This window comes from Python bivittatus, unplaced genomic scaffold (genome assembly GCF_059951505.1).
Source record: "Python bivittatus isolate LINGU-HERP-01145 unplaced genomic scaffold, Pbiv_v1 ctg000190_np1212, whole genome shotgun sequence".
Lineage (NCBI taxonomy): Eukaryota > Metazoa > Chordata > Lepidosauria > Squamata > Pythonidae > Python > Python bivittatus.
Genome location: NW_028277042.1, coordinates 4209942 through 4224657, shown reverse-complemented (window position 1 = coordinate 4224657; position 14716 = coordinate 4209942). Strand labels below are relative to the sequence as shown.

At 39.0% G+C, this 14716-nt stretch overlaps 1 protein-coding gene across 1 annotated transcript in view; it reads right to left on the bottom strand.

Moving 5' to 3' along the window:
• Window positions 1-1344: 1344 nt before the first annotated feature.
• Window positions 1345-14716, bottom strand: part of LOC103051915 (receptor-interacting serine/threonine-protein kinase 2-like) — a 28649-nt gene continuing 15277 nt past the window's right edge. Inside the window, exons 7-12 of the mRNA XM_015889847.3 lie at window positions 14478-14639; window positions 11100-11185; window positions 9188-9256; window positions 6973-7120; window positions 3673-3876; window positions 1345-2396 (exon numbers count right to left, since the gene is read on the bottom strand). Coding sequence (XP_015745333.3) covers window positions 2098-2396; window positions 3673-3876; window positions 6973-7120; window positions 9188-9256; window positions 11100-11185; window positions 14478-14639 — 968 coding nt within the window. The 3' untranslated portion in view covers window positions 1345-2097. The remainder of the gene's footprint in view (window positions 2397-3672; window positions 3877-6972; window positions 7121-9187; window positions 9257-11099; window positions 11186-14477; window positions 14640-14716) is intronic.

Sequence of the window (14716 nt, the reverse complement as noted above, 5' to 3'; positions counted from 1 at the left end):
CGTGATTCTCCCTGTGCCAGCAAAGTTTTTTTCCCCCCCGTGGGGCATTTTCTACCTCCAGACATCTGCTGATTTTCTCCTGGAATTCAGTGCAAAAAAGGTCTTTTGCTGAAGTTTGGTGTTTTAGTTGCTAAATACATGAGTCCCAATAATGAAAGAGAAATAAATGCAAAACCAAAGCCATTTATAGTGCCCATTAATATAATACGAAACAGTTCCGCACTGAATTGCACCAGGCAGTCTACATTTATAAAAATCGGCAGAGGTTTAGAAATGGTGTGGCTCAGAGCGATTAAAAAAGGCTTTAAAAGGGAAGGACTTCCAACATTCCTTCTATCACGTGTTAGAACTTCATTTGCTACAATTTAATATTTTATGGGGTAAAGCATTACTCCTTCATGTCCCATGGACATGCATACCCTCTTCAGTTCACCATCCTTCTCAACATTTTTGACATTTATTCAGGATTTACTCATTTGTTAAATTTGTATCCTTCTTTGTTCCAGGAACTATTTCCATCTTCCTTTTTTTTGTTTTTTGTTTCACCCCAACAATAATGTTGAGAGAGAGGGACTGGCCCGAAGTCAGTAAGTGAACTTCTGTGGCTTTGTGGGGACTAGAACCTGGGTCTCCCCACTCCCAGTCCAGCACCTTCCCCGCTACACCTGATTGGCTCTTGGGCTGAGAGGGAGGGACTGATCCAAAGTCAGCCAATGAGCTTGTGTGGCTCTGGGGGGACTAAAACCTGGGTCTTCCCACTCCTAATCCAGGACCTATATCACTACATCACAATGGCTTTCAGGTTACCATGGCAGCTTACTTCCAAACAATTATTGTGCAATTATCCTGCCTCATTTATACAATTTTATTTTATTGTATTTGTAAGTTGTCATATGCAATATTTTTATCCTGAAGTCTTCTTTTTAAAGAAATTCTTTTTTAAGAGTTCAATGACCTTTCGGTTACAGTTATTTTATTACGTTTCAGATCCAGTTGGCATTTAGTTCTCATTTCAATCAGTGGGTTTCGTTTTAGGCAATGATGAACTTTCTGGTGGTTATCAAAGGACCTCAGTGCAACTAACTTAGCCTGGATCCAGTTATCAGACCTGGTTCACACAACACATTAGATGTGATATGGCCATTTGACTAATCAATAAACCATAAACTCAACTCAACTAAAACATAACACATTAGGGCATAATGTAATTAGTTTGAATTGGGTCTAGCACCAACTTTGTGGTTTGTTAGCTATGGTTTATGGTTTGGGTTTTCTTTGGCAAACCCAGTCCATTGTGGTTTCTTCAGAAAAACCATGGTTAAAGAAAATTGGCTGAATAACATGCATGAACCCAGACTGGAGTTTATTTTCTTAATTGTACAATTTTGGAAATAAAAATAATGGACACCATTTTTTTTTTACATGTGTATGTTTACATTTACTGAAAGATAACACACAAATCTTTAAATAATTAGTTCATACATAACTTTCAGGAGATCTCCCAGCATCAAACCTGCTTAACTTCACAAGCGTGAGATGATCAACATAGTTTCCCCTTATTCTCTGAGCCATTGCAGATTAGTAATCCCAGTTGAGTATTGAGCATCAACATGCCTCATTTGGGAAGGATCTGAATTCTGAATCTCTCTTGCTTCACGCTGCCTTGATTTCAGGTGCAGAGAACCAGACGTATACTTTGCTCCAGAAGATGGACCATCTGCCTTACAGCTTGCTTGAAGCCATTAGCGACATCACCTTTGCTACCAATGGGTAACTGGGAAAGCCCTGCCCTTAAATGCCTTTTTATTTCCCGCAGCTCCGCAATCCACTTTTGCACAGTCTGAAAATGAGAGCCCTGTGCTCGGCTGTCTTCGAGGGAAAGCAAGGGCCTTTAGAGCCCAAACAGGCCAGTGTCATGCCAGCAATAGGAAACATGGATGCTTTTCCTTCAGGCAGTGGGCAGCCCATTCTCCTCATCCAATCCAGGTATTTATTTATTTATTTTAAGAGGATGAGCATTTCTGAAAAGTAACGCAAGGCGCCCCTCCATGGCTGGATTGATGAAGCCACAGTGCAAACCGCATTGAGACTTAGGGTTTAATTCACCAGGTTTATCTGGAGCCTTTGCAGTGAAAGGCTGCCTCTTCTGCTGGACAATACACCCACCACCGTCTCGGCAGCCTTCTCCCCCAGACCCAGGCAAGTGTCAATCAAAGCCCGGGTCCGGCCAGTCAACGTCGGGAGCGACGTGATCATTTCGTAATCCACCTTGGATAAGAGCTGCTGGGAACGCAAGATGTCCAAAAGGTGGTTCAAACGCCCTTCGGTCATCGAGCTCAAGATGGTTTCTCGCTCGAGGGCTAGGATGGAGCAGTTTTTCTCTTTGCAGCATGGACCTGGAATGCAGTGGAGCAAACATCATGAAACTGCAAGTGTTTGACATTTCTTAGACCTTTCACAAACCATTCTGTGTGGGAGAATTTGCAACTGGGGAAGACCTCTCTCTTCCCTAGACAGTTCATAACTGAAAGGCCCTCCTAAAATAGAGATTATTGTTATGGTCGGTTGCACAGTCATCCAGATGTTTAGACTGGATTTGGCATTTTTCCACCCATCGAGTCCTTCTCAAGGACCTGGGACATCTCAAGGTGGCATATTATTAATAATAAACATATTATTATTTATTTATTATTTTATCCCACACTTTTTAGATATAACTCAGAGTGGCAAACATACCTAATATTCCTGCCTCCTATTTTCCCTACAACAACAACCACCCTGTGAGGTGGGTTGGGCTGAGAGAGAGAGAGTGACTGGCCCAAAGTCTCCCAGCCGGCCTTCATGCCTCAGGCAGGCCTGATCTGTATGCCCCTCCTATACATACACTCATACACAGTGTTGTGTGGTATCTTGTGTTATAATGCATTTTTTTTTAATGTTTCTGGGATTAAACTACCATTTTATGGGTGAGGTGAATCCCAGGCACTTTCAGGGGGACGAGGGCCAAAACGTGCATTGCAATACAAACTCTTCTGTTAGCTACTTGCAATTGATCTTATGAGGCACGTACAAATGGCAGAGGTGTATCATGATGTCACAACACACATTTTGCATCATTGTGCTTGGGGACGGGGACCTAAAAGATTGCAGGAAGACAGTGACTGCAATTCTAAGTTGGCACCATTTTCCACCTCTTGAAGGACCTGTTTCTCAACTACGGAGACAGACAGAACCGACCTTAACAACTGGATTTTATATTTTCCAAACAAGAGAGCCACAGCTGCTGCTTTGCATCAGTCTTGCCATCAAACCCCTGGAAAAACTAGCCAATGGCATTTGATTCAATAAGCCATGTTGTACTAACCCTGGCTTAGTATTTTGTATGAACACAGCTTTGTCCTTTCTTCCATGCGATTCACACATTGTTCTTAGCCAGGCTTCTATCCACAGTTGGCTGGCTTTACCCCGATTAAGCTATAAACTATAATTTATAACCACACTGAGGTTGTGTAATACGTTAAACCACAACTAAATAAGCTATATTATGATTTAGCGCATGGGAAACCAAGCACAATAAAATGGATATTACATTTCCAGTGGTTCTCTTAATGAATGAATTAAAATGGAATGTACTGTTCCTCCCCATAGACCAGGATTAATTTTAATTCTCACCTATTAATGTGCTGTCGGGCCAATTGTTCGGACAGTTTTTGTCAGGAGGGTGACAGTCTGGTTCTTGTACTATTTGCGGAAATGGTGGCTGATGACCTTTGGACTCACTGTTAAATGGCCAAGTTTTATTTTTGCTTGTCTTTGAATGAAGTGAAAGAGCGATGGATGGAAGACTTGATCCATTGCAAGCACATGCAGATGGACCTACAAGAAAGAATGCCAAAAACAAAGGAGGTGTTGAAAGTGACACATGAGATGTTTTATTGGTAACGGAAATGGTGGAACATCCATTCAATTCTGTTCATACCAAATAAGGCATGGAATACATTACAGTACATAGAATTTGTTCGTTTCTTAGATTTATAACCACCCCAACCAAAGATTCTTGGTGGCTTCCACTGTATATAATATAACAAAAACATTAAAACACCCATGGCATAACTAAAAGATCATAACTTCATAATCACAACTATTGAGAAAACAAAGAAGAAAGAAAGATACAAAGAAAATAAAGGAACAAAGGAAATATAATAGTGTAAAATAGTGGTTAGTGATGTAACGCTATTATAACAATAGTGATAAAACTAATCTAAAACTTTAAAAAATCCATATAATATTAATCCACAACTAGATTAATAGTGTATATTCCATTCTTTCTCTTCAGCAGTTGAGCCAACTTCCTTTTAGATCACTGGCTGGACAGGAGAAACCACTCAAAATATGATTTTTAGCTGGAAATGCTGCAGCTCAACAGGGCTGGCAGGCAATCTGCTTGCACACTGGAGGAAACCTCTCCTCCCAGCTCCTGAATGTGTAGCTATCATGCAAGCCCTGAAAGGGGAAAGCTGGATCAAATGAGTTGCATCTTTGCAAAAAGAAGACAGGAGGAATCAACAAGAACCTATCAATTTCTCCTGTCCTCCTGCCGAGAACCACTTCTAGGAAGAGCTGGTTGGGTATTACAGTGAAACTTCATTTTAACTGGGTGGGAGGAGTGTCCGTTATTCACAAATGTCCATTAAATGCAAAAAAAAATAAAATTGTGGCTATTTATATCATAAGCACGATGGCATCATTACACAAATAACACAAATTATATCATTTGCACCAATTTACGTCATTGGTATAACGACATTTGCATCAATTGGTGTAACGATATCATACCCACAATGTCAAGGGACACAAATGACTTAAATCACCACTGAAATCTGGTCTGTTGAATGCAAAGTCTGTTGAATCAAGGCCCACCCAACTGACATTTCACTCTAGCTTGCTTTTGTGAGGGAAGATTTGCTGTTAGGTCTGCATGAACCCTAAAGTCAATGGCAGGGAAGATGTTTGCAAGCAGGGATTTCAGGCCTCATATGAATCTATTAATAACCTGCAAAACCCATGGCTAATATTATTTCCGGATGGATAGTGCTCAGTATGGATACTCAGTTAACTATCTTCATTATTACAATTTATCTGCCTTCCCCAACATGGCATGTTTCTGATGCGGTACCAATCACCATGGACATTGGGAAAGGCCATTGGATATGATACACCGCCATGAAAAAAGCCAGACAACATTGAAGCTCTCTCCCCAGGACGAAGTTATTTTTTCCAGCTTTTCCTCAGGTTTTTTTTCTTTTTTTTGAGATAAGACCAAAAATGGGCAGTATCAGATATACTTTGCAGCAATAAGGACTTGCTTTTTATGTTTAAAAAAAGAAGAAGCCGTATCTAATATTCTGGAGCACTGTTTTCTATGTTCGTAAAGAAAACAATCTTTCGTACTGTAACTATACTTATTTTTTCAATACTTAAAAAAACTTGGTTCACCTGATGTTGCTTCCAATTTATGAATGTGTTGCTTACAAATGAAGATTATGGATGGAGGATTGTAATGAAATATGGTCATTCTTTACTGACATGATTGTGTAAAACTGTATATACATATATTCATGCATGAGAAGCCTATATATATATATATATATATATATATATATATATATATATATATATGAGAAGCCTATATATTCTTTTTCCTTTTCCTTTTTCTGTTGTTTTCTTTTTGCCTTTTCTGTTCTGTTTCAAAGAACCCCACATACAAACACACAACTTAATTCCCAAATCTATTTCTCTCCGATAAATAACATTAGAGAAATATCTTGATATTTCAGATTAAGTTCTTCTTTGGACTTTTTTTCTCTCAGATTTTTTTTTTTTGGATGTCTTAGAAGAAGCAGTCCAATACATACATGCATGGGGAATCACCAAAGATGTTTGAATAAGCTTTGGAGAGATTTCCTGAATGCGCTTTTTTGCACCTATGCAAAAGGGGAAAAAAATGATGTGTTCCTGATCTAATCTTAAAAATAGAGTAGGGGAGAAATCAGATGGGAAGCAACTCTAGGCTGACCTTCAAACTCCAGCTTTGTTTGTTCAGACTTGTCTTACATCCTGCTGACATGCCACAATCCTGTTAGAAAAATAACTTACAGGACAAGGCAGTCAGGTTTCAACTATTCACCTACCTTTCAGCTGTTCAGCCCAGAGATTCTGGTTGAACTCACCTGAGTTCAACAGTGAGCAACAAAGCCAATTAAAAGCCAACTAAAGAAGATGATTTGGTATATGGTCACCCAAAGGAAGGATGTTGTAGATTATGGCCATTCTTTGGCTAAAGGAAAAGACGATATACTTTTTTGGGATCTTGATTTCCAGGAATTAGCCTGGCCTGATATCTTAAATTCAAAATATGTCTGTTTATAGGTTTACTAGCAGAATTAGGGTGTAGAACAGCTATCTTCTGCTGGGGTTCTGCCAATGACATTTTGAACACAATTCTTTGATGACTCAAGTCAAACCAGGATAGATGCGGTCTAATCATTATTGCTGGATTGCATGTTCTTTAAAGCTGTTTATCCGGCTTGCAAAACTGGTTAGCCAAATCCTGTAACAACAGTGCTTGCTTTTCCTTCCCACCCCATTCATCTTTTTGTTTTAGGCAATCTTCTATTTTAATTTCTGTTCACTGTTACTGTATACTATTTTAGGTGCATGGTTAGTATTCAATGATGATTGATTTTCAATTTTCCAAAAAATCATGATACTCCATCTGGTTCCATTTTGCCACAAGGAGGATTCACACTAATATGCACCCATATTCACAAACCACGCTCTTCATATCATTGTCAATGTCTTGCTGAATCAGGACTGGAGTACTGCTCTGACATTTTCCGCAATCTTACTGCACCCTTGCTTAGAATCAACACCTCCCGTTTAAACCGATTTCCGAGCTGATAAAAACATTACCTTTTTCTAATGCTGTCTCTTGAGGCGCATTGCTGACAAGGATTGTCTGGTTAATGTCATTCCTTGGACTTCCTGTATCACATGACAAGCTCTGTGGTTTTAACATCATTTTTTTGTTGAGCACATTGTTATTCTGGGGACAGATAATCTACAAAAGCAGTGAGAAATGACATCATTTGCAATAACAGTATTAACCAAATTGTTCTCTTTCGACAGCTGCACAACTTTAGAATGTTGTATAAATTTTAAAGGGAATATATATATATTCTCTTTAAAATTAATTAATTAATTTTGATATTATATATATATATATATATATATATATAAATAATAAAGTTAATATTAAATAAATAAACTGGTACACCATGAACCACTTCTTGTTCAAGAAGATTTACTTCTAGAAAACTCCTGGCTGCTGTGAACATGGCCACATCAGTATGTTCCACACCAAAAAAAACAACATTCTGGTATTTTCCAGAATATTTAATTCCCAGAATAGTGGGTTTTGTGTATATATTTGGTTTGGATTAGCACCGATTTGATTTGCTATCACAGAAAAAGGAGAGCCAGTTTGGTGTAGTGGTGAAGGTGCTGGCTTAGAAACTGGGAGACGGGGAGTTCTAGTCCCGCCTTAGGCATGAAAGCCGGCTGGGTGACTTTGGCCCAGTCCCTCTCTTTCATCCCAACCCACCTCACAGGGTTGTTGTGGTGGTGAAAATAGGAGGAGGAAGGAATGTTATGTACGTTTGCCACCCTGAGTTACTTGTAAAGTAATAAAGGCAGAATTAAAAAAAAAATCTAAAAAAAATGGTATTATGTTGGAAAAGCATCGGTGTTCACTCAAACTCAAGTCCATGTATACAATTCTTAAAAGCAGACTACATGATACAATATGAAAATATTCTCTTCTCCAATTTTATGTTAAATTGAATTTCCTGCCTTTTTTATTATGTTCAACTTCCATTTTCTCTCTCTCTTTAAACATCTTCTGTTTTGTTATACAGATGATAAAACCGACTTTTTCCCTTATGCTATAGAAGCCAGATCAGAGTCAGCCCCATTAAGTAAAATCATCAACATGCTTATCCATATGATATTGCTTATACAGGAACAGTTACATCATCCTTAGGCGCAGTGCAAATCTCAAACTAAAACAGGATATTTAGGCATGGTTAGTTGAACAAAGTGTAGTGGCCTAATTCACATGCCATGAACCATATAACCATAAAACATCTTGGTTTGTGTATCACTGTAAGCAAGCAACAACTAACAACATTGGGCATAGCATTTTCCATGACTCCAGGACTTAACAGTCATTTTTTAAGGAGATGGGTGGTGACAAATTTGATATATAAATATAAATAAAATAAAAATATCACATTAAATTAATTTTATAAATACATTAAAATGAAATACATATCAAAGTACCAAAGAGAACCAGAGCAGCCCCCACTGAATTCCAAAGTGTTATAAAAGTGCAAGTGTGGTAGGAAAAAAGTGTGAGAGAAATTTGTTGAAAGACCGGAAACCTTATATAGACTTTTTGCTGAAAGAAGAAAAAATGAATTGATGATTTATGGATCTGAAGATCAAAAAAGATGCAGATTAAAGGCGAGGGTGAGGAGATTTGCAAAATATTTAAAGAGGGAGAAGGGACAATAAGATTGTAATTATTTGTCAATAAGGTCAGGAGTCATTTATATATTTCTTAATTTTGTTTTCTTTTTCTTTTCTTGCACTTTTTCCTTTCCTTTTCTTTCTTTTGATTTGCCTCTGAGTTGCTTTTTATTATATGAATTTTTAAAATAAAATAAATATAAATTTTTAAAAAGTTCAAAAGAGCACCCCAACGGCGTGCTTGAAGCTCCATGCATTTTTAAAACGTGCACTGCACACGTGACACATATTAAAAACAGAGCTTCAATCTTATCATATTGGCTGCCCTTGACTTTTTTGACCTGTGGACACCCCTGGTCAAGCACATCCTTTTGACAGCCAGAGTCCTGTCTTCCATCCCTGGCATTTTCATAGCATGGCAGACTTCTTTCTAAAACTCTGGGAGCCCGCTATCTGTATAAAAAGGGGTGGGGCTTTGCTTATAGCCACCATCTTGACTTTCTGACTCCTCCTGAGGACGCCCCTGCTACTGAAATATAAGGAACTGTAGTTAAATTGAATACAAGACGACTTACACTCCTAAGTCAACTATACTCACCTCTAAATTGCGCGTTCCTGTTTCAAGGATGTGAGAAACCGGACCTTTTGCACCATTAATTGCACATTCCTGAAAGGCAAAGGGATGCTATGAAATCATATAAGGAAAAATGTGACAGTCTTAAACACCACAGCTACTAAAAAAATAACAAATGACTTCTGTGTCTTAGAAAACATCTGCTCTGTAATTTCATCCATTGCTTCATTGCAAATGTAAACAGGATTAATTAAAATCCTGTTTATATTTCAGGACATGTAACCCTTTTCCTCTTTGTCTAAATATTTTCAAAAATAAAACTCCAAGGTTTGTCATGTTATTATATTCAACACTGTGCTATCTGAATAAAACATGGACTCTCCTTATCTAAAGCAGTGAGCATGTATAGTGGTTAAGACTCAGGTTTTAGTTTTTGTCATGGAAATTTAGGCCAGTGACTCTCTTTTACCCATGCCTACCTCACGGTTGGAAGGATAAAAGGAAGAGGGATTCCCATGGAAGCCACCTTCAGTTCTTGGTGGGAAGGCAACCTATAAACCTAATCAATCAATCAATCAATCAATCAATCAATCAACATAAGGGCTGTATCAGATGATATAGCAAATCATGGCGAACCATCCTTGGCTTACCCACCCACACCTCACCATATTCTAACATCTACTGAAGTGATTGGTTACCTGACACATCCTTTTATCTTATTTTAACCAAATTGAGATAAACGTAAGAAAATGGATAGTCAGAGTCCTTGGGGGAGAGGGAGAGAGGGGTTGTTGAAAAAGCAAAGACAGCCACAACCACACACACAAAAAGGCCCAACTCCTTTTTTGCATACATTGTGTGGTGGCATCTTGACTTTTTTAACCCTCCTGATGTCCCCCCTCTGTAGAATGGCTCAATCCAACTCAGAACTTCTATAGACAGTCCTTCCCTTAGCCCCTTGGTTTTCAACGCTCCCACCCACCCCTTCATATTGATGTCATCCAAATGTATGTATCCAGCAACTGCCAGTCACTACCATGGTTTCTTTTTGACTTATGATACTGGCTTGTTTGGCAGGGAGAAACCAGAACTCCTGGTCCACTTGAATGTACATCAAAGAACCTATGAGGGCTTCCTGATTTTTTAGCCCCTCCCACTGAAGGAAGAGTCAAGAGTAAGCCCAATTCTGAAAAGTTCTAATTTATTATTACATGTAAAGTTTGGTTGCTACCTAAAATTACATGAATAAAACTTGTAGGGGACAGATTAGGTTAACTAAATTAAACTTATGTACAGATATATCTCCAGGTTGCTATCTGGAAGTCAGGCAGCATATAAATTTAATAAATTAGCAGCAGCAGCAGCAGCTTCAAAAATCTATTTCTTTTATTGTAGAGCAATTCTCAGCAGATGCTACAGTACTACATCCACTGTAGCTGGAAAAAGAGTTTTGGAAACTGAGTACCAGCCTTGATACACTATTACATGCTCTTGGATTGTAGTGCATCATACTGTACCCTGGTTTTTAAACCATGGTTTAATGTATAAATCATAACTGTTTTTTGCACACCAGGCTAAGTCATAAGCTAAAGCCCAACCAAACAGATTATGGCTTGGGGCAGCGTATGAATCCAGCCATTGAAAAAAAAGGTGGAGCGAAAGACGACACTAAAAAAAATCTAATCCTGTACCTCTACCCAGCACTCTGTACTTTTAAAAGAGCTTGATTTAATTTCTCATGCTCGAGGCGGGGAAAAAATGCAGTCATTATTATAGTGGAAGGTACTGTACGATGTGTTATGAGCACAAAAGGAGATAATCATTATCCTAGCCATGCTCAGAGGATTTTGTAACAAAGCCTTATTTAAATGGTAGTTTTGAAAACAAATGACCCACAGCCAAACAATACAGGATCCCAACAACTCTTTTGGCTCACCTTTGCATGAATCAAATTGTAGATTGCATCAGAAATCATCTCCTTTGTAAAGGTACCAAGGATATCCTTTAGGAACACTGTGCATTCTATAAACAGAAAAATACAGGACTGATGTTTCAATGTTCATATATGCACAGCTTCCATCCATCGCTCCTTTTCATGCAATCTTTGTTTCCTTGAGCATGGCTTCTTCCAAGATTATTTCCACACCAGTCACAACCAGGAAGACTTTCACACAGATACCTCACTAGTAACGTAGCATTTCCCTATCACATAAGCTTTCAAATTCTGCAAGTCATACTATCTGACACATAATTAACTCTGTGTCCAATAAAATGTACCTGATTGCTACTTTTATTTATTTAAAGCATTTTTTATCCTGTTCTTCAGGCAAAGAGCAGTTTACGTAAAGCCAATAACAAGGACGTTGCTATCTACAAGCTTCCAATGTAAAGATGCAAAAATAGACTTGAAAGGAAAAGGTAATGGTGCAGGAAAGGAGAACCGGCAAACACTGAGACATATTCTTAAAGTTAATATTTCCACTTACGCCTTTCAGCTGGATGTAAAGAGTTGTGGCCCCATAAAAGCCCCATAAAAGTTAACTTTTAGCAGCGAGCAACATCTTATGAAACTTAGTGCCCGTCAGCCCAGCAAAGTAGCCCAGACAAGAAGCATACCCAGAAGTACCAGCTCTATCTTTATTGTAAAGTTACATTAACAGAATCTTGCAAGCCTGAAAGTGCATCTCTCCCCCCTCGCCTTTACAGTCCAAGAAACTAGGGAGGGTCCTTTCTGAGACATTTGCCTTCCCCTCATTCCTTCTGAGGGCTCAGCTGCCTCTTATCTGGCCATCGCCTAGTCTGCGGCTCTTCCTCCTTCTCCCAAGGCCATTCCCACATACCATCACAGTGCCTTTCCCCACTTCCATGTAACATGGCAAAAAGTCTGCCATGACGTTGCTTCCATCTTGTCCATAAGTAAGAGAGCTGAAGTTGTCCTTCATTGTACCAAGGTTGAAGTAGTGTTTCCCCCCTTATTTCCAACCCCATCCAAGGAGAGCTTTGGGGTTTATACATTTTGTAGGACATGTCTTCTATTCTCTTGCAGGGAAGCCAGATGGGTACCAGAAGCAATAGAGACCGGAGAGAGATAAACCTTAGGGAGAACCAGTTCGATCTGGTGTAGTCTTCTGTTGACTCAAGGATGGGTGAAGAGCCATTAACACCCCACCCACAAGACAAGGGCAAAGCAAAAAAGCATCTCAGATAAGTGCTGGAGTTTGTACAGATTTCCTTCTGTTCAAGAACTAGGCTTAAGAAGTCTTGTACACTGCCCAGCATCTGTTGGAGTAGATGGCCATAAGAGATTCATTTAATACGCAGAAAGGGTAGGCAATGAATTAGAAAAGACTCGTGGCAGATTGATTTGGTATATGGTAACTGCAGCAAGATTATTGTATGCTCAGCAATGGAAGAACATGAAATACCCACAATGGAGGAATAGATTGTGAAAATGTCAGAGTTTGCTGAAATGGCAAAGCTGACCTGTGGGGTCAGAGAAAAAAAACAACAAAAACTTTTCTGAAAGACTGGAAACCTTATATGGACTTTTTGCTGAAAGAAGAAAAAAGTATTATGGGTTTGAAGATTAAAAAATTATGGTTTAAGTGAGGGGCTGAAGGGATTTGCATAACATCTAAGAGGGAGACAGGATGATGAGATTGTAATTATCTGTTGAACAGAAGGTCGGAAGTCATTATATTTCATTTCTTTAGTTTCTTTCTTCTCTTCTTCTCTTGTATCTTTTTCTTCCTTTTTTCTTCCTTTAGATTTGTCTTTTACTTTATGTAAAATACTCAGTAAGTATAAATTAAAAAAAAAACTAGCATGAGGAAAGGCCTTGTAATGCCTTGTGATGATGGCAATATTGAAACACGAACTCATATTCTGTCATACTGATTCCTATCAAGATATACGCAAAGACCTTAACGCCTCTTCTGATTCAATTTCTGGGACAGACTGAAGAATTCTATATGCAACTCTTGCTAGCAGATAAGGACCTCAAGGTAACTCATGCTATTGCAAAGTTGGTTTTTGCAGCTTGTAAAACTCATATCTGGCTGATAGCAAAATAGCGTAAATACGATTGTAGGTCTTTTATCGTCTATGCTTTTTTACTCCATGTGTTCTGTCTTTAAGTTCTAAGCTATAGGTTTTATCTAATCAGTTTTATTTAGTCTGGATTGTTATTGTAATAATTTGATTTGATTTGAACATATTCAACTAACTAAATAACTAAACTCAAGAGAATAGCAATCAATAGTAATAATAAAGGTAGAAGCAGAACAAAAACTAAAATGTGGATATGCTCCAGAGAAGATGGTTGCAGGGCCACACTCTTGCAAAGAAGTCAGTCAGAATCGTACTCTTCATGTAGAATGTGGCAGAGATTTTAGTAGGAGGGTCTGCCAATATGCCAGGATTTGGTTCTCTGGAGGCCAATCTGCTCCCCATTCACTTAGAGGTGGTGCTGATTTCTTTATTAAGCTCCCCAAATCCCTTATTATGGCATCCACCCTTGTGGTACGTTCTTTTCCTTTTCCTTTTCCTTTTCCTGTTTCTTACTTTTAAAATGTAAGCTGTCTAGAGTCATCTGGAGTTGGGTTATTAAATCAATAAATTAAATTAAATTAGCCCACTGGATCAGGTAGTTTTCATTATCTGCTAAGGTTTGGGCATGATTTTCGGTGCTGTATTCTCTCTTAATTGAATTACTATTCTTAAAATAAGGTACTCAATTTATAAAATGACATTAACTCCATCCCTGTGTTTCCTGCCAACCAACCACTCTGGCAGTCTTGACACATCCTGTGCAGACTTATACAGATTCTTCTCCTTCCTTCTAGGGGAAGGGGAAGAGGGAGGAAGAGGAGGAGGAAGAGAGGAAGGGGAAGGAAGAAGGGGAAGAAAGAGGAAGGAGGAGGAGGAGGAAGAGGAAGAGGAGAAAGAAGAAGAGGGGAAGTGAAAGAAAAATGAGGAGGAAGAGGAAGGAGGAAGGGGAAGAAAGAGGAAGGAGGAAGAAGAGGAGGAGTAAGAGGGGAAAGGGAAGGAGGAAGAGGAGGAGGAAGAGGAGAAGGAGAAGAAAGGTAGAAAAAGCATATAAAGAGCTGTGCTGGAATAAAAGGGGAGGGGAGGGGAGGGGAGGGATGCGAGAGGGGAGATCCTGCTCAAATGTTGAGTCATTTGCTCCTGACATCTACACAGATGCACACATCTTACACATAACTATTTTTTTTAGGAGCAGGGAGTCCCCATCTCTAATCAGGCAAAGAAATGACTCTTTTGCAGAGTCAGAGGAGCAGAAGTGAAATATCACCTGCAGCGCTCGGTCTAAAGTTGGGTTCTTGGTGCCAGCATAAAAGGATGAGTTGAACCAGCTTGTTCCGATGCGGCAAGCCATTTGGAATGAAGGCTGGTTCAATCCCTGGGCGCAAGCCGCTGCAGACTCCGGCCACAGCTTCAAGCAAAGTCTTTTTTCCTACAGTAAGAAAAAAAAAATCTGTACAGAAGCTGCAGGAACACTGCTGTTAACAGCCTGTACATTTATACTGGAGC